Source organism: Phaethon aethereus (genome assembly GCF_964289735.1).
Source record: "Phaethon aethereus genome assembly, chromosome: 10".
NCBI classification, from domain to species: Eukaryota; Metazoa; Chordata; class Aves; order Phaethontiformes; family Phaethontidae; genus Phaethon; species Phaethon aethereus.
The window spans coordinates 24,265,409-24,292,695 of record NC_138586.1 but is presented as its reverse complement, the minus strand read 5'-3'; the positions used below and the strand labels follow the sequence as shown (position 1 = coordinate 24,292,695).

General features: G+C 51.3%; 3 protein-coding genes across 3 annotated transcripts in view; 2 read left to right on the top strand and 1 right to left on the bottom strand.

Moving 5' to 3' along the window:
- OPHN1 (oligophrenin 1) overlaps positions 1 to 10,900 on the bottom strand; it is a gene marked incomplete at both ends in the record, with an annotated part of 65,383 nt that extends 54,483 nt beyond the window's left edge. The window contains one exon of the mRNA XM_082004030.1: positions 10,747 to 10,900. Within this exon, the coding sequence (XP_081860156.1) occupies positions 10,747 to 10,900 (154 nt within the window). The remainder of the gene's footprint in view (positions 1 to 10,746) is intronic.
- Positions 10,901 to 12,058: 1,158 nt separating this feature from the next.
- YIPF6 (Yip1 domain family member 6) lies at positions 12,059 to 16,336 on the top strand. The gene is made up of 7 exons (XM_082004078.1): positions 12,059 to 12,115; positions 12,981 to 13,109; positions 13,654 to 13,732; positions 14,147 to 14,189; positions 15,213 to 15,338; positions 15,444 to 15,601; positions 16,196 to 16,336. Exons 1-7 carry the CDS (start codon positions 12,077 to 12,079, stop codon positions 16,312 to 16,314), a joined length of 693 nt encoding a protein of 230 aa, XP_081860204.1. The 5' UTR covers positions 12,059 to 12,076; the 3' UTR covers positions 16,315 to 16,336.
- An 8,456-nt stretch (positions 16,337 to 24,792) lies between these two features.
- Positions 24,793 to 27,287, top strand: part of STARD8 (StAR related lipid transfer domain containing 8) — a gene marked incomplete at its 5' end in the record, with an annotated part of 69,955 nt that continues 67,460 nt past the window's right edge. The window contains 3 exon segments of the mRNA XM_082004076.1: positions 24,793 to 24,906; positions 24,910 to 24,952; positions 24,955 to 25,394. Of these exon segments, the coding sequence (XP_081860202.1) occupies positions 24,793 to 24,906; positions 24,910 to 24,952; positions 24,955 to 25,394 (597 nt within the window).

Below are 27,287 nucleotides of genomic sequence, written 5' to 3'. Positions count from 1 at the left end.
GCAGAGCTGCACAAATCCTTGCAGCGCTTCAGGACGCCCAGAGCTCCCCGGCTCCAAGAGCAGCCAAGCAAGCTTTTGGCACGGCTGCTTTGGCGTAAGCGGCAGGAGAGGGTGTGCTCCAAGAGCCACGGCTCCCTGCTGTACAAGCAGTACGAACACAGGGAAAACAAACACGAAAACAACAGACTCTTATCCGGGGCAGAGCATTAGCAATCCCCACAGAGATATCTTATGATCTGCAGAGCCATCAGATGCATCTCATTTCAGTTTTCCAGCAGCCACCCTTCCCAGGCAGGGGCAAGGCGAGTGAAAACCAAACGCTTTTTCAGGCGGCTTCAGCAGGCGAGCGGAGCCAGCGGCTCGCTCCCCCGGCACGCGATGATTTCAGAGTTTCCTTCGATAAGGGCACAGTGGAGGCCAGGCAGGAGGCCAGATGAGTCACGCAGTGTGAGGGGAAGACTCGCGAGCAGCTTACAAGCGATCCAAAGCAGTTCAGCGCGGGGAGGAACATGCATCCCTCCTGCTCCACGGCCGGGAGCAGCTGCCAGCGTGGACACAGCCCATCCCATGCCAGCCGGCACCACCTGGGTCCCCCCAGGCACCCTTAACCCGACCAGCACCGGGACGGCCTGGGCCCAGACCCACCCACCCTGTGGAGCACCGTTAGGTGGGCTTTGCTAAGAGCTACCCCACCTCTGGGCACCTCTGCAAGACCCACATCCCATGAGGATTCGGGGAACTGGCTCTGTACCTCTGCCACAGAGGGTCCCCCGACACCCTGCAGGTCACCAGTTCATCACTTGATAGCACAGGAACAGGTCATGTCCCTTGTTCTCCATTTTCACAGCTATGAGGTTTAGTAAGATTAATAAAATTACTCTTGTTTTAAAAATATCTGGCCTCAGCACTTCATAATCAGTCTTGGCTGGAGGAACAGGATAAAAAAAGGAGAACAGCCTGCAGACAGCAACCTGAATTCTGGGCTTTACTTATATTTACAAACTTTTATCTCAGGCTATTCAGCTGCTCTTATCATTTGAACAACTCGTGACTGCACATTCACCTGCATGGAGAATTTGGTGACAGAAAAGGACACCAGCCACAATGGCAGTGTTTGAACATGCCCAAGAAAGGAAAAGCCAGCACGACCTAAGGGATTGAGGCTCCCACGGGAGAAGCTCAGCCAACAGCGGTGAGGAGTCTGCAAGACAAAATAAAACCCAGCATGGAAAAGTCCACCATCACCAAAACGAAAAGGAGAAGTTTCCAAAAGCTTTTTTCTTCATACATATCAGAAACTCAACTAGTACGTTTACACAGTTTGAAACATTTGTTTAATGCTTAGTAAGAAAAATAACTGCTGCCTGCTGAATTTCACCCGCAGTTTCAAAGGAGCTTTCATTTCAGCATGTTCAATGTCTGTAGAATAGCACTGCTTCTTCACAGGAAAGTTTTTCCTTTTTTTTCTATAAACCTCACAGTTCTTCAAACTGTGCAGAAACTCTGTACTCCACAAAGCCAGGGCTGAGGGGCAGCGCTCCTGGCAGTGAAGGTAGCGCTTCGGCAGCGCGTGCACGCAGCCCGGCATCCACGGCACACTCTTGCCCCTTTCCCCCCCTCAGGGAACAGGCCGACTTGGCACTTCAGCTCCTCCTTGCAGACCGGATCCACAGCCAGGCAGCCAGAGATAGGTGCTAGAGCCTAGGCAGGTACAATGCGGCACAGGGCCGAGGGGCAGCGTGGCCAGCACCGTGGGGAGGCTTCTGGCTGCAGAACGAGCAGGGCTGCCATTGCTGCTCGGTGAAGCAGGGCTGGCACACAGCAGGACAGAAGCCACACGTGAAAAGCTTGTGGGCAAATGCAGGATGTCCCATCTGTAGTTACCAGTGTCCTACCAACGGAATTAATAAATAAAATATTCCAAAAATTTCCCAAGAAAAAAACCAGAAAAGCTGAGTCTTCACATGGTGACTAAAGAGGAAACTCTTTGGTCAGCAGCAGCACTGCTGCAAGCCCATGGGCTGTCAGACACATTACAAAACATGGATAACACCCACATCCTCCCAGGGAAGGAGCCAGGAAAGGCAGCAGAGGATGGATGAACAGCTCTCTGCACGTCTCATGCATGGCAGAAGGTATGCTTAAACACATGAAAACGACTCTTGCCCTGGCCCTCTGTGCCAACGTATGCAGGCAAGTTCTCAGGAAGCGTACTGGGGCCCTGATCAGGCTGTAAAAACCATCACAAAATATTGCGCATTGGTTTGTTTTAAGCTGGACCAGAGCTGGACCACAGCCCATTCACCAGCTCGTGCTGGCTGGGAGAGGGTTGGCATGTGGAGCAGCAGTCGCCGGGGCTGGAGAGGGGCAGGAAGCGACCCCAGCCGATATTCCTGCTTTGGGCTTCCTATCAGCAAACCAAGCCCTGAGCACCCGTCGTGCGGGCAACAAGCGCACGGTCAGAGCAGCTGTAATCGGCAGAAGCCAGCAGTTCCTGGGGAGGAGGCTGGGGACCCAGCTGGGTGGCAGACCTGGCTCCCAGGCCTAGTGGCCACCCGGAAGGGAGCGAGGCTGCCTCGGCTCTCCCTGCACCAATGGAGCCCGGCACCATGCAGTTCGTGCAGGAGCCGCCCCCGTGCAGCCACGCTGCCCGGCCGCCGAGCCCGGCATGTCAGCCACACAGCAAAGCAAACATGACCACGCCAACATGCAGGGCAAGCAAGTTGCTCCAGCCTGGAGCAAAATCTAATGAACACACACCAACAAGCCCCGAAACAAGGGGTAAGATATGCCTCACAACTGGAGTAGGCAGATACTGTGTATGCTCCTCGTCTTTCCTGCCTGCATCTGAAGATACGGATTTGGCGGCTTGGGGGAGGGTTAGCTTTTTGGAGAGGTTTTTTTGTTTTTTTTTTTTTACTATTGTTTTTTAGTTTCTGGTTAGGGCATGTCTGTTTTAGATTTGCACCAACTTGGGGCCTTAGATTCTGTGCACAGTGCCTACAGCCCAGGAAAATGAGCTGCTTCATTGTCTGCCAGCCACAAAGAGACGCCCCTCTTCCTACCTGTCCAGAGCACAGGAGAGCAGCGCCGGCAGCACACAAGCTGAAGTCCACTGCATTGATGTACAGACACAGAAACTTTTTTGCAAGTCGTGCACCACTTCAGAGCTGCTGCAGGGGACGGGAGATGTGAACTCCCACTCCACTCAAAGGCAGAGACATAGGCCCATAGAGGGAAAAAAATGGTGATGTGATTTTTTTTCAGTGGAAGGAATCACATTCGGTGGATAGCATTATGTACATCCTGTCAGGTCAATGACGCCACAGTACTTCCAGTATCGCATCTGTAAGTGGTAGTGTGTGTTACTGGTACTGCAGAACACTGGTCTCTCCCATGTACAGATAGACACACACACAGTTCGTCTACTCAAGGCCTCCCAAGGTCTCTGTGCGAACAGCTTCCAGGTGTTCTTACTATCACCTTTGCCATAACATGGTGCAAATCGCAGCCCGCAGCGCAACAATACTCAGGAGCACACAGGTCTCCAAATCCTCAAGAAGACATTTTCATTCTATTACTGCATGCTCCTCTTTTGCAGAGGATCCTGGTTCCTGGCTAAATTAGCAAGTCCTTAACGTCAAACTTACTGAGCGTAACTGTTAGGTCTAGGAGGTGTCCAGGCCTATACAACATCACCCTAAAGCAATTGATTGTTTATAATCTGGGTATAGGTCTGATGTCTCTTCAGACAACTAGACATTAGAAGTTAGGAGAAAATTTTAAAAGTTATCAGCAGTAACTACTTGTGCTTCTGAAAATCTTCCTGTAAGGATTAGGAGAACTGTAGGAAAGCAGTGGCTGCAGCAACCAAGCAAGGAAGGAAGGAATTTGCTGCAGGCTTCAGTGAGCACCTGACCAGGCTGAAGCCCTTACTGGATGAAACCCCCAGGGAGGATGGAGAAGACCAGCAAGGAGCAGACAAGTACAAGGAGAACACATTATTTCTTGAGGAGTGTGATGTATTTTCCAGCAAGTCATTTTTCCCCTGCTAAAGTCCAGAAACAGCCTAACACTAGCTGCTATAGTGCAATGTGCTCCAGGAGAAAGGGGGAAGGTGTCCCTGCAGCAGTGTGCCATCCCCTTCTGGAGACTCTGCCCAAGGCAGCTCCTCCCAGTGCCACCAGCATGTGTGGAAAACCAGGTCCCCAGTGAAACAAAAGCCTTCAATGATGTTTCAGTGGGAAAGTGCCAGGGGACAACCAACAGATCTGTGTCTGTGTTTCTCCTCTGTGATACCTTCCCCAACATCCCTCATTTGGAAGGCGAGTGAGGAAGCAGCAGAGCAGATACCCAGATGAACTCAGCCCTGCTCGGGGCAGGAGCGTTCAGTCGCTTGCTCCATCTGCAGCTCCAGGCTCAGGTTCTCCGTAGTACTCTGCAGCCAAGCAAAAGACACTGAGAAAATAGCCAAAAAGCCACTTTTTCTCCTGCTAAGGCACCTCAGCTGGTGTAATGATGAACATCATATCCAAATGCAGGGACAGCAGACTGGCCAAGCTAACGAGGCCACTGAGACCTTGTTCAGCTGATTACACTCAGCTAGAGGCAATTCTTTGTTTTGAGAGCCGTGCCTGCTGTTACAAGCTCTCATCCTGCATCTGTTAAAGTCAAGGCTCAGGTACTGACCATTGCTGGGGCACAGCATCAGGAGAGTGCAAGGATAAAACCAGAGGAGACAGAAGAGGAAAGATGAATTTTTAAGAAGTCAGATCTGCTCAGCAGCAGCTGCATTACCGACCTGGGCACACAAGCAGCCTCTTCACACACACCTAGCCAGTGGCATCAGAGAAACTGCTGATACGAGTCTTGTTTGGACTCCAGATTCCCTGGGGTATACTAGGCACTTTAATGAGCAGCTTTCCACAAGACAGAAGGCCTCTGTGTATCCACACGGGTGAATTTTGTGCACATCTTCATTAATGTGCCATATGCTGGCTCACAACTAAGCTGTCTTTGTGGGACAGGATATTTTTAATGCAGGCGCTTCGATGCCAAGCTCTGCCAGGAGCGCAGACCTAATATTTGCCTGGAGAGCTGCAGCCTTTCCTGTGCCAGCAGAAGGGCACGCGTGGGACAGACTCATTCCTCTTCCCCCTTTTCCAGTGGAGCTTTTAGACTTGTTCAGACATAGGCAAAGGCCAGTATCCGGCTCAAACACACTGCAGTATCACATTCAAGCCTGCGTCTCTACAGACTTTACATGAACCAGCACACGGGGTTTCTGCAGGAACCAGGCAGACAGGCCACTTAAAGGCTGCTTTCATCTCGTTAAAATACCATGTTCTGTCGACACGCCAAAGCATTAAACCCTCAAGCACCACCTCTAACAACAGAACGAAACTTGTCGAGAGCAGATCTGCCATGCTGAGGACCGCAGAGCTTTCTGAGATGACAAGCAAATTCCCACACACAGCGCTGCAGTGCCAGACCTGTGGGGAAGAGGATGACGGCAGGAGCTTCCCTGGGCCCCCCCATTCTTCCCCATTCTAGGGGAAAAACCCACCCAGACACTTTTGTTACAGGCTACAGTGTGCTTTGCAGGCACAAACGCCTCTGCGCATTCCTTTATAATGTTATCCTCCCAGGATAAAGCACTTGCACTGCCTGGGGAGACCGATTAACTGGCATGCAAAGTCAGAAGCAATCTGCAAAGCTTCACATACAGAAATCAAGCTCAAAACCACCTATGCAACATTTGCATGAGAACTCAAAGCTCTTCAGCTTCAAAGGACACTTCACACCATTGCAGCACTCATACATTAATAAAAAGAGCTTCAACTTGACATTTCTCAAACTACATTTGATATATAATTGCAAGAGAAGATCAAAGACCGGGGGGGAAATAGACACTTCTGCATTTACCACACACATAGAGCACAGCGAGCAGGAGAGATTAAAAAAAACCCCAATGCATTGAGCCACAGAAAGAAAGTGCTGTAGAGAAGCCATTCTTACAACAGCTATGATGCTACATCATCACCTACTTCTGACATGCTTGCTTGTGGCCTCAAGCACGCAGCCTGCAGCGGGTCTTGTCCATGATGCCAGTGCTGGCCACCACAGCACAGGGCTGCGAGCTCCGGGACGCAAACAAGCTGCTGCCGGGGCCGGATCCCCGGTGCCCATGCCGGGCCCTAGCCAGCCTGACACGCTCCAAGCAAGGCGGACCTTGCAGTTTCTGTGGGGGCCAGTGAGGAGTGCAGAGCTTGGCTCTGGGAGGTGAGTCAAGCAGCCCTGGACCAGCGCTGGGCTATGGAGCGCTGAGGAATCACGCCACAGGCAAAGATGCCAGCCAGCCGCCCCAGCCCGGGGAGGAAGACTAACTTCCCAGCCCCTCTCCCTCCCAGGCCAGGGCCAGGCCATGGGTGGGCTTCAGTGCTGCCAGCACAACATATGGGACCAGAACTTGGCACTGCCAGCGACTCTGCATACTCCTGGCACGAAAAAGAAGGGATGCAGCCAACTTTACAACAAAAATAACTCATATTTCTGTCTCAAAGTAACTTATTTGCTATCACTGACTTTCACGCCCAAGATTATTACAAATTAGCAATATTTTTCTCTGCTTTAGTCAGTTTAATTTCTCATTTGGCACAACCTTATATTTAGTCATCTTATGGTGTCCCACGTATAGCCAACTGTTGGGGGCTTTTCAGGCAGTTTCAGCCACTCACAGAGGCAGCAACAGGATTGCAGTTGCACGAGGACCCACATCAGACGTGGGGAGCTGCACAGCACTCGGGAGGGCTTTAGATGCGGTATTTTATTTATTTCAGCTGCTAACATGTCAGAGTTGTGTGGGTGGGGTGGGACCAGTTTTTCTTAATCCCTTGAAAGGCAAGAGGAGTTTAAGGCACTGAAGTGAACCCCTCATTTGGGTAATAGCCCCCCCACTTCAGACAAAGCCCTGAAGCACTATCTGCTCTGCAGAAGGGGAAACCGAGGCACATAGCAGACCAAGGGGATCTGAAGTCCCCAGACAAACCTCCTCCAATGCACGTGCTTTGGAGTAGCACAAGCTGTGGCTGCTGCTGGAAGCCCTCCTTCAGCCCGCTCCCCTCCCGAGCTAGCCTGTGTGGGAGCTGCTCCTGGCTCTGCCCCACTGCAAACCCAGCACAGGCAGGGCTTTCCAGGGACGGTTTCCAGTGCTGGCCCCTGAACAACTGTGCTGGGCAGAGTGCTCCCTCCTGCTCCTCCCTACAGAGGAGCAAGAGGCGGGGAAGCCCTGCTGCCTGGGAAAGCACTTACCCCACGGCCCTGGCTGTGCTTCCAGCCTCTCCCTGGGTTGGGGAAAGGAAGGGAATGGGAAGGCACGTTCAGCTTTTCATTCGAAATGTGAAGGGAAGCTGAAGTCAGCAGACTCCTGCAGAGGAACGGCAGCTCAGAAGCGGATGAAGTTCTTCACCAAGGCCCACGTCCCCCATTGCCCTGGCCTCCCCATCTGGGAGCTCAGGAGCAGCAGTGTCAGCTCGGCAGCCAGCGGGAGCAATGTTCCTGAGCTGTGTCTACAGACGGGCTCCCCAGCACGAACAACCCCCAGCAGATCTCCATGCCATGGCATCTACCATGGGAAGGGGGGACCCGCTTCTCCTTCTCTCCAGGATAGCGGGTGGGCACCCACGAGCAGAGTCCCCCCAAGCCTTCACTCGTCTCCTTGAGAAAGCGCCGGGTGCCTGTACTGCTCGTGTGTGCCACACGTGAGAATCATTTGGGGAAGGGGATTAAACGACACTTCATCCAGATCAACAGGAATTCTCCTCTGAGGAAGGGCCCGGGTCACAGCAAGCCCCAAGACTGCTGGGTATAAAGACCACTAAACAAGTCTGGAATAAAGACGTGAATACCGTAAAACTGCTCCCTGCAGCACATCACAGCCAGGTCACACAGTGATTCACTGCTCTCCATCACTGACCATTGCCACAGACAGGCTTAAAACCAGGAAATGGAAGGGAATACATGCATTTGTAAAACAAGCAACCCATTTAATTAAAACAGTGCACCTACCAGCTAGGCGGGTATCACTGGAAGCATTTAATATTATGCATTTACAATTCCATGCTACTTGAATGACTTGTTAAAAAATTTGCACTCAAGTTCACATATTAATTTGCTACAAATATAATTACAGTGAATTAATCTACCAGTAAAAGGGCTACAAAAAAGTCAAAAGACATCCAAAAATCTTCAAATAGAAGTCACCAAAATAGCACTTACTAGATGTTGGATGCCTAGCTTGTGCTGCTGACATAATAGAGTGACACCAAGCGCATTTTTTCTTTTTTAGCTTCTAGAGACTCTGCTAGAACACTCCTAATGTTTTACTACCCAGCAGTTAGGCTGAAACAACCTTAGCTGGCCGGACACTTTCAACAACACTACCAGCAACCAAGAAAAGAACAACATACGTGCTCCTCATATCACAGACAACTCAAAACCACCTGGCTTCATCCAACGCATGAACTGAAGGCCCTGCAGAGCTCCATGTAAAGTCAGACACACTTTTTTCCCCTATTACTTGGCAAATGGAAAATACAAGACAACTTTGGCCAGTCTCAGGTTTTTGAGTCTAAGTGTGGATTGTGTTTGTGGCACATCACGTAAAGCCCAGCAGGCCCTATTTTCCCACAATGGGGAACTGCATTTCTTTTCTTGGTAGCCTGCATAAGCATTGCTGCACTTGCATAATTCACACAGATACATGTGTTTGCACCCAGACTGTGCTGCACCCGAGTCTTTTGTTCGGCAGTTTCCATCATCATGTCAGCTGAAGAGCCCGCCAGCTGGAGACAGCAGGTGTTTGACGTTTCTACAAGTCTGAGCAAAATGGGGGATTGATTTGCTTTAAATCTTATGTTGGAGCTTATTCATTAATTAATCCCGAACACACAGAAAATATATCCATCTGTAAAGTCACCAGAGGTCTGTACTCAGTGCAGTGAGACTCAATACCTTGGAACGGTTTGGCCAAAGGTTTAACCAAGAGAGCGTCTCACCCATTAAAAGGGTAGACAGAGGACAGCGCTTCTGGACAGACAACAGACAGGTCCAATAGGAGCAACCATCAAAATTAACCCTCTACCTTTGACGAAGAAATCTCACTCTCTCTCCTGGTGAGACTATCATCACCCTTGCTTCCCAGGTGCTGAGGGACAGACCCATCCCACAGGACTGCCAAGGGGCAGAACCGAATCATCCACCATCACCGACAGGGAAGCGGGACCTACCAGCCATCAGCACAAGGCCTTCAGGCACCGCACTGCAAGTAGCCCCAAATTCCTATCCACGGTTCCACATGGACAGGATTCAGAGAGGAAAGCCTAGCATTGTTTCTAAAGTTACCCATTAACTGAACGGGAGGGGGTGCATCCCCGGGAGCCGATGGAAGCCTGGGTGGGTACTGGCCCCAGCACCCTCCCCAGCCATGCCCAGCAGCCTGCTCTGCCAGGCCACCCCCCTGCCTGTTGGTTCAGCTGCACTCTTAAAAAAAGAAAACAGCACAAAACCACACCCACAGCATATCAGGCAAGAAATATGAGGTTTCCTCCATTTTGGGGGGTCATCTGTGCTGTCCTGGGTGTACTCTGTTTCCTTCTACTTCTCCCCTTCCTCCTCGCTGGGACACATCTGCTGACCCAGCAAAATCCCCTCAGATCCCTACTCCGAGCGCAGCATTAGGGTTTACAAACATGAAAAAGGGAAATGGTTTTCACTGTAGCAGTGAAGAAAAAGCAAAGCATTTACCTTAACTAGCAGGCATCTTAAAATCCCTTTGGTTTTCATTTTTGGTTTTTGCTGGGTGCTTTTTTTTTTCCCCTGGACTGAGCAGAGATTTGGGGTTTTTTTGTGATATATTTTAGCATCTTACAGCCCTGTGACGTCTGCGGTTTCAGTCATACTAGCTTTTGTCTTCACTGTTTTCCAGATGGGCAAACACAGGCTATTCCAGTCATGGCCCTGATAACAAGGAAGCTCTGAATTATTCTTAACAAAAGGGCAGCAGCTAAACCTATTAATACCAACTGAAAACCAACCGGTTGGCAACAAAAACAGTGTACAATCAGAGTCTGCCCTGCTGGGTTTTTTATTTGCCTTTGCTTGGCCTGATGCAAGCGCAGCATTCATAGCCGCTGTGGTGTCATACACGTTTGGCAGTATTTTAACGCACATTTATAAAAGCGGAGAAGACGCGAGAGACAACACAAGGAAAGTGTATGTACAGCTCTTGGAGGAAAAAAAAAATTCTGAGCAGCCAGACAGGTCAGTAAAGCGTTAAACATGCAGGACTGTGTGGTTTCACATGACACAACCTGGTCCAGGTACCTCTGATGGCCTCAGTCATTACTTCTGAACAAGTGACTCCCTGAAAGTCAGCACTGAAATCCGCATTTAACTGTAAAAAAACCTCTCACCGCTGTCAAAAAAAAGGAATAAAACACCGAGCCACCAAGCGCCGCGGTTTGAGGCTCCGCGGGGAGTCAAGCCCACAGCAGGCTTCCCTGCGGGGCTGCAGGGGAGAAATCCCTCCACCCGGGGGAAGCCCCCTGCCCGGTTCAGCCCCAGCAGGTCGCAGGCGGCCCACGGCCAGCCCCCGTGAAAGGCAGAACACGGCCCCGGCCCCTTCCCGTTCCCTCTGCGCTGGAGGCCGCCGGGCCCCGACCACCCCCGGCCCGCCGCCCGGCTCACCCCGTATGGCGGCGATGAGCGCGTTGCCGTCCTTGATCACCTCCTTGATGAACTTGTTGGTCCGCTCCAGCTCCTGCTCGTAGCACTTCAGCCGCTCTCGGAAGTCGGGGCTGTCCAGGTAGCAGTCGCTGAACTCCAGCGGCGGGTGCCCCATGGCTCCGCGGCGGCCGCTCCTCCCGCCGCCGGCACCGCCGCGCTGCGGGGCGGGCGGGCGCGGCTACGGCCTCCTCCCTCCGCCCCGGGCGCCCCGCGCCGCGGCCATGCCGCCGCCCCGGCGGGCACCGCCCCCGGCCGGCTCGGGCGGGCGGGGTTTACAACCGTCCGGCCCGCCTGCCGGCCCGCCTGCCCGCCTGAGCGGGGCCGGCCCCAGCGCCGCTGGGACCGCGGGGCCGCGCTGCTGCGGGCCGGGCCGGGCGCTCGACTGAGGCGACCCCCGCTCCGCCCGCCCCCCGCTTCCGGCCGCTCCGCCGCTGCCGGGAGCTGTAGTTCGGCGGGGCCGGGCCCGGACACCCGCCGTAGGGTCGCTGCAGCCGTGCGGGCAGAGGTGGCGGCCCCTTCGTGCGCGTTACGGGCCGGGCCAGGATGCTCCCGCGCAGTGCGCCCTTCGGTGCGGCTGCTCACTGTCCGCCACTCATCACTTGCTCAGGCCCCGCCATTCCGGTGAGCTCCGGGGCTTCCTGTGCCAGTCACCTCTTCGGTGGCCGCTCCGTTAACGCTGATGAACGTCTCTGGGTTTCTGCCAGCGAGGCTGCCGGGGGTGATCGGCTGGCCTCTGCCAAGGGGAGCCTGGGGACAGGCCAGCGAGCACCGCTGCGTGAGGAGTTGCCCTGAAAGGTCCTCAGAGCTCATTAAAAGAGTTTTCACGTATTTTTCAGTGCCAGGTTTCGTATGCGTTGCCTTTTTGCCTGTGTGATGTCCCACCACAGCAACGCGGCGGGGGCCGGGTCAGGCCGGTGCCCCCGTCCTGCGGCCAGGCGCCACCTCCCTCCTGTCCGGCTGGAGCGCCGCGGCTGCCTCTCGCCAGGTCCCCAGTCCGTGCCCGCGCTGTTCCGCCCGCTGTTTCATCTCGGCGAGGCCTGGGGCGGGCCTCCCTGCCGCGCCCCGACCCCAGCGCCGCCGGCCGGGCGGGGGGACACGGGGAAGGTCTCAGCGGGCCTGTGCCGCCGGGCCGGGCCGGGCCGGGCGTGCGCGGCGAGGGCGCCCCCTGTCGGCGAGGAGGGAGGCGGGCCGCCCGCGTTGCCATGGACGCCCTGGCAGCGCGCGATGCGACAGTGCTCGCCGCGCGCGGTGATGACGTACACACGAGCTCCACGTCGCCTGGGCAGCCAAGATGGCGGCGGCAGAGGGGAGCGGCGCCGGGGGGTCGTTGGTGAGCGGGGCGGCGGATAGTGGGCGAGCATCCCCAGTGCCTCCCGGCGGGCCGCAGGCGGCGCGGCGGATCTCGGCCGGGCGCGGCCCTCCTCCTTTGCCGGGCCGGAGAGGGCCCAGCGGCGCCGGGCCGCGGTGCGTGCTGCGGCCGGGCCGGCGGCGCTCGGCCCTCCTCTCGGAAGCAGGGACAGGCCGCTGCTCGGGTGCGGGGGGCTCGGAGGCCTTGGCGGCCGCCTGCTCGCACGGAGGGCAGGGACAGGGAGCCGTCGGCCTCCCGCCGCTCCCCCCCGTGCTTGCTGCCCGCCCTGTCTGCACTAGAGTTTGCTGTGGAACTGGTCGGGCCGTTCTCCGTTTGCTTCCCTCTCTGGGAGCTCGAGGGCTTTAACCTTCCGCTTGGGTGGCGGTAATCCGTTCTGTTAACATTCGGCGCATAACAGCTTTGACCTCGTGCTCAGGCTATAGATGTCTGTACGGTTTCTCATCAGTTGTTTCCCTGTGGAGTCCGTGAAGGACGGTGTGCTGGTGTGGCTGCTCAGCTATCAGGCATTACATTACTTAAAAAATGCAAACAAGCTTTTTACTTCCATTAGTTATTGTTGCCTAAATAGAGGATAAAAAGCAGGTTACTGGGAGTGAATGAAGAAAACAGAAATGTTTTGCTTATACATACCTCCTCACTTCTTTAGACTGCAAGCAGTCTAAATCAGGCAGACAACGGCTGGGCTCTGTTGTTGACTGTGTTATCAAGTGTTGTATCTTTGAATTCTAAGCAGTCATTTTCATCCTAAGCCCAGCTGAAAAGCATCTGAAGTGAGTATGAGCTGGTTTGTATTTCTTTCTTTCTAAAAGCTTTAAAAAACGTTTAGTTTGCAGGTCTTGCAGACGTGTCAATATCTGAAGACATTCCAGTGGAAGGGGAGATTACTGTTCCTGTTGGATCTCACTCTCCTGATGAAGACTACTCCACACTGGATGAGCCTGTTAGGGATACTATAGTGAGTCTGTGCCTCTGTCTGTGGTAAAACATGTGTTTTGCTGATGTCTTTGGCCTACCGTTATGCAAAAACTATATATTTGCATAGCTCTACTTGCCTTGTACTTCACTGTAAGTTTGGGAAATTTTTTTTTTTCAGAACTGGCCATGTAAAATGAATTCTTGTGTGTTAAAAAATATCTGAATAACAGCCCCAAAGTTCCTCTGTGATCTCAAAATATTTGCAAGGGTAAAGGCCTCAGATGGAGCTTGGAAGAAATCTGTCACTGCTAACAGGTTTTTTCATTAATTTTCTTTTCCCAGAGGAGCAAAACCAAATTATTGGTCTTAATTGGGTGTTATTAAAGCATATAATATTGTGTTCATTAAAGAATGTAGAAAACGCAGGCATTGTTTGTTGCAGAGGAAGCTACAGAAATCTTTGGGTTGGATCCTCTCTGGATTTACCATTGATACTGCTGTACTTCAATCTTTCTGCTGTTAGTTGTGAACTGTAATTTTTATGAAGGGAAGGGATAAATTAAAGTGTTGTTTCTTTATTTCAGATGAGGGATCTGAAGGCCGTTGGGAAGAAATTTGTCCATGTCATGTATCCGAAGAAAAGTAGTGCGCTCCTCAGAGACTGTACGTATAAGAGTATTTTAAAAGTCTTGACAGGGTATTTTGCCAACAGGCTTTGCCAACAGGGGAAAAGGAAGAGTTCAGGGGAAGAGGGATTCAGAAGTGTCTGTTCCATCTTCTTTCTGTTGTTGTAGAATGCTGAATAGCAAACATGAAAAATCAGAGTGTTACCAAAGCTCTTTAAGAGTGGAACATGTGCCAGAATATACAGAACAGGTAACTTTAACAGTTGTCAGGCTTTGAGTAGATTGTATTATAGAATATGGTGTATAAGGTGTTAAATAAGAAAATTATAAGAAAGTGTAATATGGAAATTGATACACTGGGGGTTGAAAAAGGTGCTTTATTACTCCCAGGAAGATGAAACTGAGCATCATTCTGTGATATTTATGATTTTATTTTTTCCTTTACTTGCAGGGGATCTTTGGGGCCCTTTGGTGCTTTGTGTGTCTCTTGCGCTGTAAGTACTTACCGTGGGTGGATTTGGGTTTTTATAGTCTTCTACACTGGAGAAATGAGAAATTGATTACATGTGTTGTGATCAAGTTCATCTGATCCTTGTCTGGTCTTCTACAAACATCGCCTGTTTAGATCTTCTTACAAAATGCATTTGTGACACGTCAAGCCCATTAGGACCTGCCTTCTTTAAACTTGGGATTTAAGGGGGAACTCTTTCAGAGTCCCCTGTCTTAAGAATGATTTTACTGAAAGGTATTCTGATTCACTTTGTCCTTGATTCTGATGTGTTTGGCTGACGTTGACCTTGACCTGCAGACCAAAACCTTTGTCTGAGAGCTGCAGTGTACGTGTTTAGGTATCCTGGAGAACCAACGGGAAAAGAGAGGCTCTTGTAGTAGTTCATAGATGGGAGATGATGGTGGCTCCCAGGAGTTTCTGGTGCTGCACTGGTGCATATGTGTGCAGATGTGCCTGGGGTAGGATGGAAACGTTGGTCAGATCTATCAACTGTTAGAGACACACCTATGTACTCAACTTACAGAAACCATCCTGTAAAATGTTGGTAAAGCTTTAGCAGAAGTACACAGTGTAATTTAAATATTCAAGTTAACAAATGCTCACTTTTCCAGACTTTGTGTTGCTTGTATGCTGTAGTTATTACAACCTTTTCTTAAGGCTTTTGTGTTTTATCATGCACTACGCTGCCTGCTTTGGGAGGTTAGCAAAGTTCTGCTACTTTATTTTCATCCCTTAGACTGTTATCTATGGTTTTATTCTCTATCTGCTTACACAGTCCTCAAAATAAGTAAACAAATGAACTGAAATGCCCTCAGTTGAGCCACCATCATTTTCCTTTCCTATTCAGAATTGAGGATATACTGAAAGTAAGAAAAAGATGAAAAATAATCAGTTTACAACCTAACTGGGAATCAGTGTTTGAGGCTTCTGTTCTGTCTAGACTCCAAGTCTACAGAAATTCAGTGATCAGTTGCAAATGATTCCTTGTATCTGTTACCTACAACAGGATGCTTCAGGGTGGATCAGCAGATAGTAAAGACGACGGAGGGCCCCAGTTTGCTGAGGTCTTTGTCATCATCTGGTTTGGTGCAGTTGTCATCACACTTAACTCAAAGCTTCTTGGAGGAACTATGTGAGTGCTGGTTTAGTTAGTAGCAATGAAAATACTCCCATGCGTGGAGTTTCTGCAATGCTTTCATTTGACTACTTTTTTCCCATTTCTGTCTCTCCTTCCCAGATCCTTTTTTCAGAGCCTGTGCGTTCTGGGTTACTGTGTCCTGCCCCTGACTGTAGCAATGCTGGTGTGCAGACTGGTACTGCTGGCAGGTTCTGGGACTGTTAGCTTCATTATACGTCTTATTGTAGTAGTAGCTATGTTTGGCTGGTCAACGTTAGGTAAGTACCTTTTTGCAGTATAATGCTGTCATGTGCACAGAGTAGCGCCATGCTTAAGAAGCGAGGTAGATCTGCATGGATTCTTTTGGGTAAAGCCAGTGGATATTGTACTTTAAGGTGTTTCCTAGGCTGCTGAAATATTGTAGAAATAGTTCTTCCAGTCCTTGTGTTGGAAGAGGTTCAGCCTCTGCCTACGCTGCTGTTGATTTTTGTGGTCATATGTAAATTGCCTTCGGCAGAAGGGTGATAATTTAATATTAAACTCTGTGTGAGACTACTGGGTGTTTTATTCTGTGATCTGTGTTATAAATACTTTTAATGTCATACAGATGGCATTTGCATTATTTCTGCCGTTCTTAATCTGTAAGTCTGACTCTTGTTACAGAGTGTTAATAAGCATTTATCTTTCTATGTGATAAAGAAAGTTTTAATTGGTGATTATAGACCATTGGTATTGAGCAATGGTTTACTGTGTTTTCTCTTTCAACATAATTGTAATGCAGACCCTAATTCAAAATTGTTAACATCTGCAGTGGATCTTAGTCTTCTAGGTTTACGCTGCTCACATTTCAAGCATTTTTCTCTTTTCACCAGCATCTACAGCTTTCCTGGCAGACAGTCAGCCTCCAAACCGCAAAGCTCTTGTTGTGTACCCCATCTTCCTCTTCTACTTTGTTATCAGCTGGATGATTCTCACCTTTACACCTCAGTGATCTCCGATCAAAAGAGAAGAGACTGTAACACGGACTAAAGTTTTTTCATGAACACTGCAGTTAATCATTGGCTTTATCTCTTTCTAATTTATATATATATAGATATTGTAAAAAGGCAGATTATGGGATAAAGCCAGAGAACTGCAAAAATTGGTCGTTTGTGTGTCCCTCTTTTTGAAAGATAGAGGTCCAGCTGCTGAGGGTTTTTTTATTTAGCCCTGCTCTTCAGTTGTGTTAAATAAAAAAAGCCCACTGTGACACGGATTATTCCACCTGAGGAATAGAGTGGGAGATCCTGGAATTTCAAGAAGTTTGGTAGATGAAGGTGAAGTTACAGGATCGCAGGACTTGGCAGAATTCTTGCTTGTGCTTGGATTCTCACTGAAGATGAATATGCCTTATGAAATAATAGAACGTCATTGCTGTTATGTGTTGGGTAGGGAAGAAATGTGTTTGACTCCTTTTTCATTCACTTACAGAGTGGTGAAATGTATATAAAGTGCATCGCAGGACTGTGAAACTAGATTTCAGCAAAAAATAAGTTGGGTCCACTTTGCAATTAATTGGAGCTGGGCAGAAGGAAACTGCCTTTGCTCATGTTCATGTGTTGTGTATTTATATTACACCCCTTATGTCAAGGAGGAGTGTTTCAGCCAAATGCCTTCAACACCGTGGTTACACTAACTAATCTATGTTTCTCCTGAGAGGGAGTGTGTTTACACCGGGTAGCTACAAATCTTTTCATGGGAATGTAGATTAGAGAGTTAAGAGTCCTGGAGAGACAGACAAGGCTGGTTTGCAGTGGGGCCTTAGCTGTCGCTGCATACTGAGAATGGAAAATTGTCTGGAGAGTACAGAATAAAGTGTGTGTGTGTGTATATATATATGTTGGGGAAAAAAAAAGTTTGTGAACTAAGTTGAGGTTTTGATACCTAAGATGCTTGGGTGCTAACATACCACGCCATGACTTACACCTGAAAGTTTTAGAACGGGTTGGAGGAAGGAAACTAAATCATGATGAAGGTGGTGGCTGCTATGAAGTAGGATATGAATTCTGGTCTTAACTGCTTGTACGTGACTTTTCATTTCATTGTTTACATGGACAGTGTTTCCACATAAATGCGTACAAATTTGCATATTGCTTCTTTGTACTTATAATGAGATGTGAGAAACTTTTCTATAATGTTTTCCTGTTTTGTTTTGCTTTTCTTAATACTTTTATAAAAGGGGAGGAGGCTTTTTTCTTCAATTCCCTGTAGATGCACTTGCCTGGAGAACCATATACAGGTGTACAAGTGTGTCATTTATATTTCAGCATAGGGACTGAGACCTGAAGAATTGTTTTTTGAAAACTGTACGGAAGTTATTTATATTGTCCATTATTTTCAGTAAGCAACCCAAGGGGAGAAACATCTGGGAGTGAAAAAGTTTGAAACATCTGGGAGTGAAAAAGCTGCTGTTAAAATGTCACTTTTCCTGAAAATGAGCATCATATTTCCTTGTTCCTGTAGTAATGCAGATAGACCTGAAACTGATGTACGTGGGTCCTGCTGAGGTGTAAATATGCCTAATTTATACTTACATATAAAAGTGCAGTTTCTCCTATAAAGACTACTACGTATCTGATAGTTGGGGCGGAAATTTCTAAATGTGCGAATTAAAAGTACATTTTTGCATTTCTGGGAGTGTGGAGAAGAGGGAAGGAAAAATCAGTTGCTCTCGGCAGGGACCCAGCTTTACTGCCAAACAGTTGTTCTCAGCGAGTATGTGTGAAGCTGACGGCTGTTCCCACTGCCTTCCTTACACCGTCCTAAGGCACTGCAAGAGGAGCTGGTGCTTTTCATAGACGTGGGTATAAAATGGAAATGGGGAATTTTTAGACTTCCATTAAATTATTACTGGTATGGAAGATGATTTTTCTTTTAAGCATGCAGTGTTCCATTCATTTAACATTAGCTTTATGAAGCTGAAAAGAAATACTCAAGGGAAGTAGATAGTAAAGCTATTGATGGCAACAGTGGGGTTCTTTCCTACTGCAGCACAAAAATTTAACCACACTTAGAGAAATCCTTGGAATTCTATGTCTGTAGTGTCTTGTGACTTTTGTGATATTATTCCTGAAAGATAACTGGAGTAACATTTAATTGATCCAGTATCTTTTTTAAAAGGAGGAAAATTATTTTTAAGAGGAATTAAAATTCCAGCTTTTTCCTTGCTTGTTTTTGACTTAGATCTAAGTCTCATGGTGGTTTGTTCTGCATCATTGCTCTTGGCTCATACAAGAGAGAAGAAAATTATTTTTATATTAACTAGATTTACTTTTCAACTGGTCACTGAAGTTTTTAGTTGAGAGGTGTTTTTTAATCTGAAAGAATATGCAGAAATACACTGGTGTTATGGTGAAGGTGTGATTTGTTTGGGTTTTGACTCACAGCAATCCTTTAGTATGGAAGCCATCACCTTCTAAAACTGTAAAATCTGTAAGTGGGTTTATATCCCTAAAGATGTAACTTGCCCTAAGGTTATCGCTGGCAGGATGCAAGTGGGAAACGATTTTCTGAGTTTTCATGCCTCTGGTTGAATAAAGTTACATGTCTTATGTATGGTGGGTTTTTTTTAATCATTGTTTCCTCTAGCAGAGAGTAGAGGACATTAATGTCCTCAGCTGGGAGTTCCAGTTGCTGTAGCTCATTGCCTGATTCGCCTTACTTCTCTCCGCTTTCTGTCGTGTGAGAGCTACTTGATGCCAGTACGCTTCAAGGGGCACAGCATATCTTGACTAAAAGAATTTCCCCACCACAATGTTATAATCAGTTCTGGAGGAGCTTCACTGAGCGTGGCTTGGCCTTTCCACTTGAAGGTGATAATCTATTGAAAAATGTAGCCCTTTTTTATAAAAGTAGAAGATAATTGCTTAGAAAGGCAGAGAGAGCGAGTGATGACCAACCAGTGGAAATGAGCATCAGATTGATTGACTGAAGGTTAACTGTCGTACGTGACTTTACGGAGCCAAAACTGGGATGTGTTCCTCAGCCAAACTTTGACGTTCTGTAGAGCCACAGCTTTCATCAAATCTGCTTGCCGCTCGGCAAACAGGTGGTTCCCAAAGCGAACTAGATACGGGCACATTAAAGCATGATTCAAAAATTTCAAGTTTAGGCAAGTGAAATACCTTGAGCTTATTTGATATTTGCAGACGGCCTTGAATTGATATTGATGATAGTCCTTTAAAATGATGGTATTAATGAGAGTGCCTGTTCATTGACTGGTACTTCATCTTGTTCAGCCAGTTACATAGCACATTCCTCCAAAAATGCGTGCAGGTAAGTAATCCACAATCCACAAGTAATCCACAACACACATTTTTAATTTGTTCTGTATGTGATAACTCAATTGTCATGCTTTCCAGGGGGGAAAAAAGTCTCTTCCTTCTTTTTTAAAGCCGGCGGAGGGAAGGATAGCAAGGAGGAAAGCGGATGTCTTGCCTTCAATGAAATGTTTTAACGTTTCTGTAGAGAAAGCGGATGATTTGCTGATGCGTAAACCAGGCTTTCTTTCCTACTAAGACTTCTTTTTAACTGCAGTTCATCAACTGAAGTTGTTGTATGCGTTTGAAATCTGAATTTAATTTTGATCTATTTAATAGCAATGAAAAGAATTTATTTGTTTTAACTTGAAAATTTATAAATTAAAACACACTGAAAGGCACGTAGGCCATCTTACGTGTGGATAAAAAGCAGCGTGCACAGTGCATTTCTCGGCCAGCGGTACGGAGCGGGCTGTCCCGCGGGAGCTCCCTGGCCCGGCTGCGTGGGTGGGAGGCAGCACCTGCGCCGGCAGAGCCTCTCCTCGAGCATGCGGGCGCTCCGGAGGGATCCTGCCAGTACTTGGGCAAAGAAAGGCATTCTACACGGCCTGGGAGTTTGGAGTGAAGTAAAAGAAGGTGGGGCAGAAAAACAGCTGAATTCGCGACTCCTGTGCCTATGGAATGCTTTTGAGCATTTGGTTTGTGCGTCTGTGCCTCGGTGAGATAATAGATGTTACAGGAGCAGCAGGGTAGGGCATAAATCCGTTTCCCCTCTGACAGAAGAGCACTGCTGCTATTACAGGTGCATGTAAATACTTGATGTTATGTTTTAGCCAGTTGTGCTAGTGTTTTCTTGGAGCGAGGACCAGAGCGAGCACTTGGCCTGCGCGTGTTGGGCCGTTGCATACGCCGGGCGCTGCTGAAGGGGTCGGCACCTCGGCGTTTGGCAGAGGAAGAGAAAGCCCTGGCGTTGTCGTTACAGGCCCCTGAGAGAGACGCCCGAGTGCCAGTAACGCTCAGGTCCTGCAAGGACGAGATGCCGAAGGGAGCTGGTCCGACAGCGAATGCTCTGTGCCCTGGAGCAGGACGCGTCAGGCGCGCCTGCCAGAGCCCATGGAAGCTCGGCCGTGACGTCCGTTTGCTGGTGCCTAACTCTTGCCGGCACTCCCGTCCGGCCCCCGGCTCCGCTGAGGGGAGCGAACAGGCGTGCTGGCTTACCCTTAAATCGGTATTGGCGCCGGCAGCCCCTCTCTCTCGGTGCCTGCGGCCCCGGGCGAGGAAGGTCTCGGCCACTGCCCAGCTGTGCCCCGTGACTGAAGTATGAGGGAGCAGAAACTTGGTGAGAAGGTGGCCTAATAAATGAATGGCAATTAAAACCCATCCCTGCGCGGTGCGGGAAGCTGCGGCGATCACCTGAAGCACGCCGTGGGGTGGCGGCGGGGACTCCCCCGAGGCAGCACGGCACCTTGGCCGCGGAGCCTTCGCCTGGAGGCGGCAGGGACCTGGCTGTGCCAGGGGTCCCGGCGGGCACGAGGGCGGCCCTCGCGGCCCCTTGGAGCTTGGCTGCTTCTCTCTTTTCCACCCCTTGGCTTTCTCCGCTCATCCAGCCGGGGCTGCGGCGCTCTGCTGGCTGCGGCCTCGGGGAGGCGAGTTCGGAGCGTCCAGCCGGCGTGGGAAGAGACTCGTGCTGCAGGGTCTATACCCGATTTGCCTTTTCTGAGATATTTATAGGATTTTGAGTGAGAGGATTACTTTCATTCAACAAGAGGCGTTATTTTAAAAAGCACTGAGGAAATGCCAAAGCATGCCTTTTTTCCCCCAGGACGATAATGATCAAGATATGAATTAAAGCAACTCACTTAGAATTGTGCATAGGAAATCATTAAGACCTTCTGGATTATTTCCATCTATCAGTCAATTACTGTGTTTGTGCATCCTCTTACAGTTCTGCATATTGTGGAGCAATTGCTCAATGCAATTTTTCACCCTTGCCTGAGTTACTGGTGTGTGGAAAACTGAGCAAATTTTAAGATTATTTGTTCAGTCAGCGCCAGGGCTTAGCAGATGCTTAGCATTTTAAAATTGGTCTTACATAAATGCATAGCTAATTTTAAGGTAGTCTTACCTTTGGAGCCATGCTAGAGTAATCCAAGTAGTTTGCCTTGCGTATTAGTAGAATAGACGTTATCAAGGATATCAAAAGTGTCAAAAAACTTTATTATAAAACAGACTTGACAACATATGGTGGTGGGCCACTTTTTACTGGCAAATGGTGTCTTGCAGGACTGAATGAGACTTTTCTGCTTGTATTTTAATAGCTAAAGCTCCAATAACGGGCATATACCCATTTGTTAATCAGACTGTTCTGAATACACCTCTTCAGTCAATCGGACAATCTGAAATGCTGCCCTCCATCACCCGCCGTCCTTTTCCAGCCCTCCGGCTGAGAGGGAGCCAGCTTCGCTTTCTCACGCCCAAAGGTGCCGCCGTGCGAGGGCCCTGCCCTCCTGCGCTGCGGGAATCGGGCGCGCTGCGCACCTTCCTCCTCGCACGCAAACCGCGGCAGAGGGGGAAACTGAGGCAGCCCAAGCCCCTCGCGCCTGGACCACCTGGAGTGGCCCAGGAAGGGTGAGCCCACCCGCAGGGTGCCGCGCAGCCGGGCTGCCCCGGGGAAGAGGAGGAGGAGGAGACCGCCGCTGCGCCGCAGGGAAGGAAGGACCCTCCACCAGCGAAGGGCGCGTGGTGCAGCTGGGGCGAGCCGGGCTGGGAGCAGCCCCCCTCCCTCGCTCAGCAGCTGCGGCGGGTGGCAGGGCCAGGGCAGTGCAGGGTGGCTGGTGAGGTCCCTTAGCAGCAGCTTGGGGTACCTTCAGCACCCCCAGAAACCAGAGGCTGCAGTTTTACCAACATATTGTTTAGGATTTTGTTTCTTCGTTTTGTTGTGGGATTTTTTTTTCCCTTTAACTAATGTGTCCAGACGTTCTGAAATGTGAATTCACGGCCCAGAAGCGAAGAGTGGGGGCGTTTGTTTTCTGTTTTCCTTCCCGCAGAGCCAAACCCTTGGTCTCAGACAGAGCCAGCTCACAGCCCGGGGAAAGGTGGAAGGCTGCACTCTGAACCCGCCTGGGGAAAGCAGCGGGGCCAGGATCCCCGCGTTCCCCAGGCTGGCAGGAGCGGGTACGGCTGAAAACCTGTCTGGGGGACGCAGCGGCTGGTGCTGGGGGGTCTGTGCCGCTCCTGTGCCAGGGGCAGGTTCATGGCGGTGACGGGGAGCTGCAGCCTGCTGCAGGCAGGCGGGAGCGCGGCTTTGTCCGTGGCGGCTGCTCGTGCCAGCAGCCCTGAACCGCGGCGGGGACGCTCCCTGAGAGAATGGGGCTGGCCTCTGGCCCTCCCGCGAGCTGCGAGGAACCGGCCCTAAAAATGCAACTCTGCTGCTCAAAAGAAGGTGTTCCTGGATGCAACTCGGCGGTTAGGAATTACACTTTATTTGGGTAGAGCTTGAATTTAGTGCTCTTCTTTCACCCAAAACTAATCTTTGAAGGCTAATATTCTGTGTGCTGGATTGTACATTAGGGCAAACGAATGGTGCAGGGTGCAGCTGAGGGAAGGACTTCCTGGTAAAACCGGGGAGTAACTTGTCCAGTGAAGCTGGCGACGGCTGGCACAGCGACCCTGTGATTCCCGACCTTTGCCTTTCTTGATAGGTGACTGAGGAAACGGCTGCAGGAGCTGGAAGTCGAGCCGCAGACTGCTGCATCTGCATCTGGCTTTTCCTCTGCGCAGAGGCAAGGCTGTGCGCCCGGAGCGTGCGTGCGGAGGTTTTGCTTTTCGAGGTGCTCGCTTCCCCCGGGAGCGCTGCGGGGCGAGCCCTCCTGCAGGCAGCAAGGGGAGCTGGACCCGGCAGGTATCTCGGCGGAGACGTCGGAGGATGCCGTTGCTGAGGGCGCGGTGTGGCGGGGAGCTCGTGTGCGGCGGGGAGCTCGTGTGCGGCGGGCTGCTGGTGTTGACGGATGTGAGGGTCGCTGCGTTGCTCTGCTGTCACCTTGTCCAAGGGCTCGGCGTGTGCGCGGCAGGGGACGGGTCCCCGAGAGACAGGAGCAGGGAAACCCTTGTTTCCAGGGTTTGCTCAAGATTTTTTTCTCAATCCTAGGGAGAATAAAAAGCTAGAAAATGCACTTGCTGATGTGGGAAGGATAGCTTCATTATTTCCACTTCGTTATTTTCCTTGAACCTTGTCACCCTCTGTCCGTATGTCAGAGTTCAAAGCCGTTCGCTCGTACAGGGAAGCAAACAGGGACGGTTTTGTTCGGTGTGTCACAGCCTCCCCGTGCCTGGCACCTCGGCACATCTGGCTCTCTAAGCCTTCCGTGCCTGACAAGCTGCCGTTTGTGCTGCAGACCGAAGCGAGGGAGCTGAGTGTCAGTAGGAGCCTTGGGGACAGCGAGGCAGCTGCGGCGGGCAGCAGCCGCAGCAGGCTCCTGCCGCCCCGACGCTCCGTTCTCGCCGCAGCGGCGGGGGGCACGAGCTCTCCCAGCGCTGCCCCCGTGCCCGCGCCTGGGCGGGGGGAGACAGAGCCATCGCCGCCGCTCTCGGCCGAACTCCTGCACATGCAGAAGGCACGGCCCCAGCTCCTCCCGGGAGACAGCCCGAGGCAGCATCTCCCGTGCTGCACTGGCTCGAAACAAACCTTCAGGCTGCTCCCAGGCGAAACGTGCCCCAACGAGACCCCTGCAGTCCCCGTCCCTTCCCCCAGTGCTGCGCTGCCGGCAGTGGGAAGAGCATAACGTGAAACACGAGCTCCCTCTAAAAGGGTGAAGGAGTTCCCTATTTTAAGAGAGAAATGAAGAATACAAAACAAAGGTGGCGAAAGGCTGAGCAGCAGTCCCGGCGCGGTCGCGTAGGTGACGTCTTTTGCAGGAGCCGTGTCAGTGGGCTGCAGAACGGACAGCTATTGCTAGTTACCGCTGTTCCCGGGTGTACGAGGCCCTTAAAGCACCTGCTGCCCTGTCTGAAGTTAGGCTAGCTGGGCTTCACCGCGTGCTGCAACCTCAGAAACGAGAGGTGCAGGGTCTGGATGCTCCAGTGAGTAAAGCATGGACATACCTGGAGTAAGGACCATTACGTCCCTTTCTAGTTGAACGGAATGGAAAGGAAAATGAGGAAAAGCAAAATAAATGCCATCTTCTGGGCGGTTCTTGCTAAGAAGTTGTATTTTTGCCTTGCCAGGTTTCCCTTCTTCGGGCAGTGGTTTCTGTCCATGGAGAATGGAGGTGAGGCGTGCTGAACCCTGAGCAAAGCCACCCGCATCTCCAGGCCAGCGGGATTTGCTTCTGACCTGCACTCTCCAGTCAGTGAGGAAGATGAGAAAGGTGTCTGTGGCTGCTTCTGTCCACGGAGCAGCGTGCGCAGTCCCGAGGATAAGCCTGACTATGCATCGATAGGCGACTCCTCACCCTCCCTGGGTGGATCTTCCCTCAGGAAAATCTGGGGGCACCGTCCAAGGTTTATCAGCCTCATGGAGGACCGTGCAGGGCACACAGGGGATGTTACAGGCAAGAATGAATTTTTTGGTAGTGCTGAAGTGTTGGTCTTCGATCAGCATTCTCAGACAAAGCACGGGCACGTGCTTGAGCATGGTGAAACAGATCCGGTCTGGCAGCTCGGGCTGCTCCAGGCAGACCTGGGGAGAGACCACGACATCCCAGGCTGGGAGGAAGAAGAGGTTAATGACTCCTCTCTGTCTCTTGGGGAAATGAAGACATGGCCTGGCTGGCTGGTAAGTGTATCTGTCCTTCAGGCACATTCGCAACCAGAGCCGAGGCACTTCAGAACGGTGGTGACCGAGGGGCCCATTAACTGCACCCCATTACCTGCACCGTCGAGGCGCCTGGCCGGTCCTGGCGCTGGGATGCTCTGGCAAATGTCGAGTGTCTTTGTTTTCTCTACAGACTTAACTCCTGCTTCAGGCTGGTGAAGTGCAGTTCGAATCCAGTGCACGAAGCTGGCTGCGTACCCTCTGACAGTCAGTTTTATGCCCTGCAGGGTTTCTACCCAAATAGGAACCAAATTCCTGCTCACCCTGGGGTGCTGGTCGAGAGGACTGAGGGCAAAATGTGTGCCCCAGGGGCTTGCAGGAGAGGCTGTTGGGACAGCAGCTCTGGCCTGGGGAGTCAGCGCTGGCTGGTCTCCTCTGCGTGTGGGTCCGGTCGATTGTGGGCTTTGCTCAAGGCTTGTCCTGCGGCCGTGGACCAGCAGGCTCCTCGGTGGGCTCCCTTGCTTGCTGTATTTGTGCTCCTTGCGCAACGTGTCTGTTGGAGGTTTCCAGGCTGGCGGGTTTGAACCCGAGAAACGAGTCCATGTTGCGGTGGCCCCTGGAGCCCTCTCCCTGGCCGGCAGAAGCCCGAGCGGGCTGCGGCGCTCAGCGCTCTCCGCCCGGAGCAGCGCGGCCGGCTCAGTCTCTGAGCAGTCGGGACAGGGATCCTGCGCGTTTAATCTTCGCTTCCTTCACTTTTCCGCCTCCAGCTCCTGATTCACTTTGGAGCGAGGAACTAGAGCACATCGCTGCAGCTCAGCGCTTCGGCGTGGGGCTGAGGGCAGGACGGTCTTGCCGGGATGAGCCTTGGCAGCCCCAGCGGCCACGGGGGCCCGGGGGAAGAAAAGAATTCGCTGCTCTATAATAATGCTTTCATGTGCGTGGAAATTCCATAAAGTGTTTCCTGAAGGTGTCTTTGGCGTCCCCAGAGAAGGTTAGCGGCAGCACCTGTGGCTCCCCCCCAGCCCTGCAGGCGCTCTGGGGCTGCGGTGCCCGTGGGCACGGGATGGGCATTTGCTGTTCCCCAGCAAGAAGCGACTCTCCTTATTCGTGCAGTCCATGGCCTAAAGAAAGGGCGTCATTGTGCCAGTGATTTTGACTGAAAGGGTGCCAAGAGAAGCTGTGCCTGATGCTGGTTTGTTTAAATGTCTTCTGTGGTGGCTGTGAAGGGGAAGAGCACTGCGCGTTCGGCATGCCCCCACCGCTGCTGCCTGCTCCGCGCTTGCCGGACCCGGCTGGCTCTGCCCCGGGACCCCTCTCAGCTTTGGTGTGCTTTGCTGTCGAGGTGCCTGCAAGATCGGCCCAGCCCTGGCGGGGTTTGACTGCAGCCACCGCAGCAAACCTGGGCTCTTGAGGATGACCTGGGAGCATTCCCGGCCTCCGGGCTCTGTGCCGTGATCCTCGGTACTTTTGCGAGGAGGCTTGCTTGGCCAGGCAGCCCTTTGCTCGCGGTGCAATCCTCCGGCGATGCCAGAGTGCTGGAGCATGGCGGCAGAGTCCGCTAAGCCAAACGGGGTGCAGGCTTGCAGAAACCCTTGGATCCCGTCGTCCTCATGCTCCCGCGTGCTCCAGGGACACACATGTTGATGTTCGGATCCATCGGGGAATTTCAGTCCTGGCTCCGCACTGGGGGAAGCAACGGTGCTGCGTCCAGGGACCGGCATCCCGCGAGCGGAGCTGCTGTGTCCCTGGCATCGCGCTCTGCGCGAGAAGCTGGACAGGGCTTGCCTCCGAATTCGGGGTGTGGAAAACTTGGTACATGGATGGTCGAACCCTGCGCACGTGAGGGGAGGCTGCATGCGAATTTGTCACGCGGGGTTAAGCTTGCAGAGACCTGCCCTCACGTGCAGGGCGCAG

Coding starts and splice junctions, on each gene's coding strand:
- YIPF6 (XM_082004078.1), top strand. CDS start 12,077: ATGGCGGCGGCAGAGGGGAGCGGCGCCGGGGGGTCGTTG. Junction 15,339..15,443: donor AAGCTTCTTGGAGGAACTAT/GTGAGTGCTGGT, acceptor TCTCCTTCCCAG/ATCCTTTTTTCAGAGCCTGT. Junction 15,602..16,195: donor GTTTGGCTGGTCAACGTTAG/GTAAGTACCTTT, acceptor TCTTTTCACCAG/CATCTACAGCTTTCCTGGCA.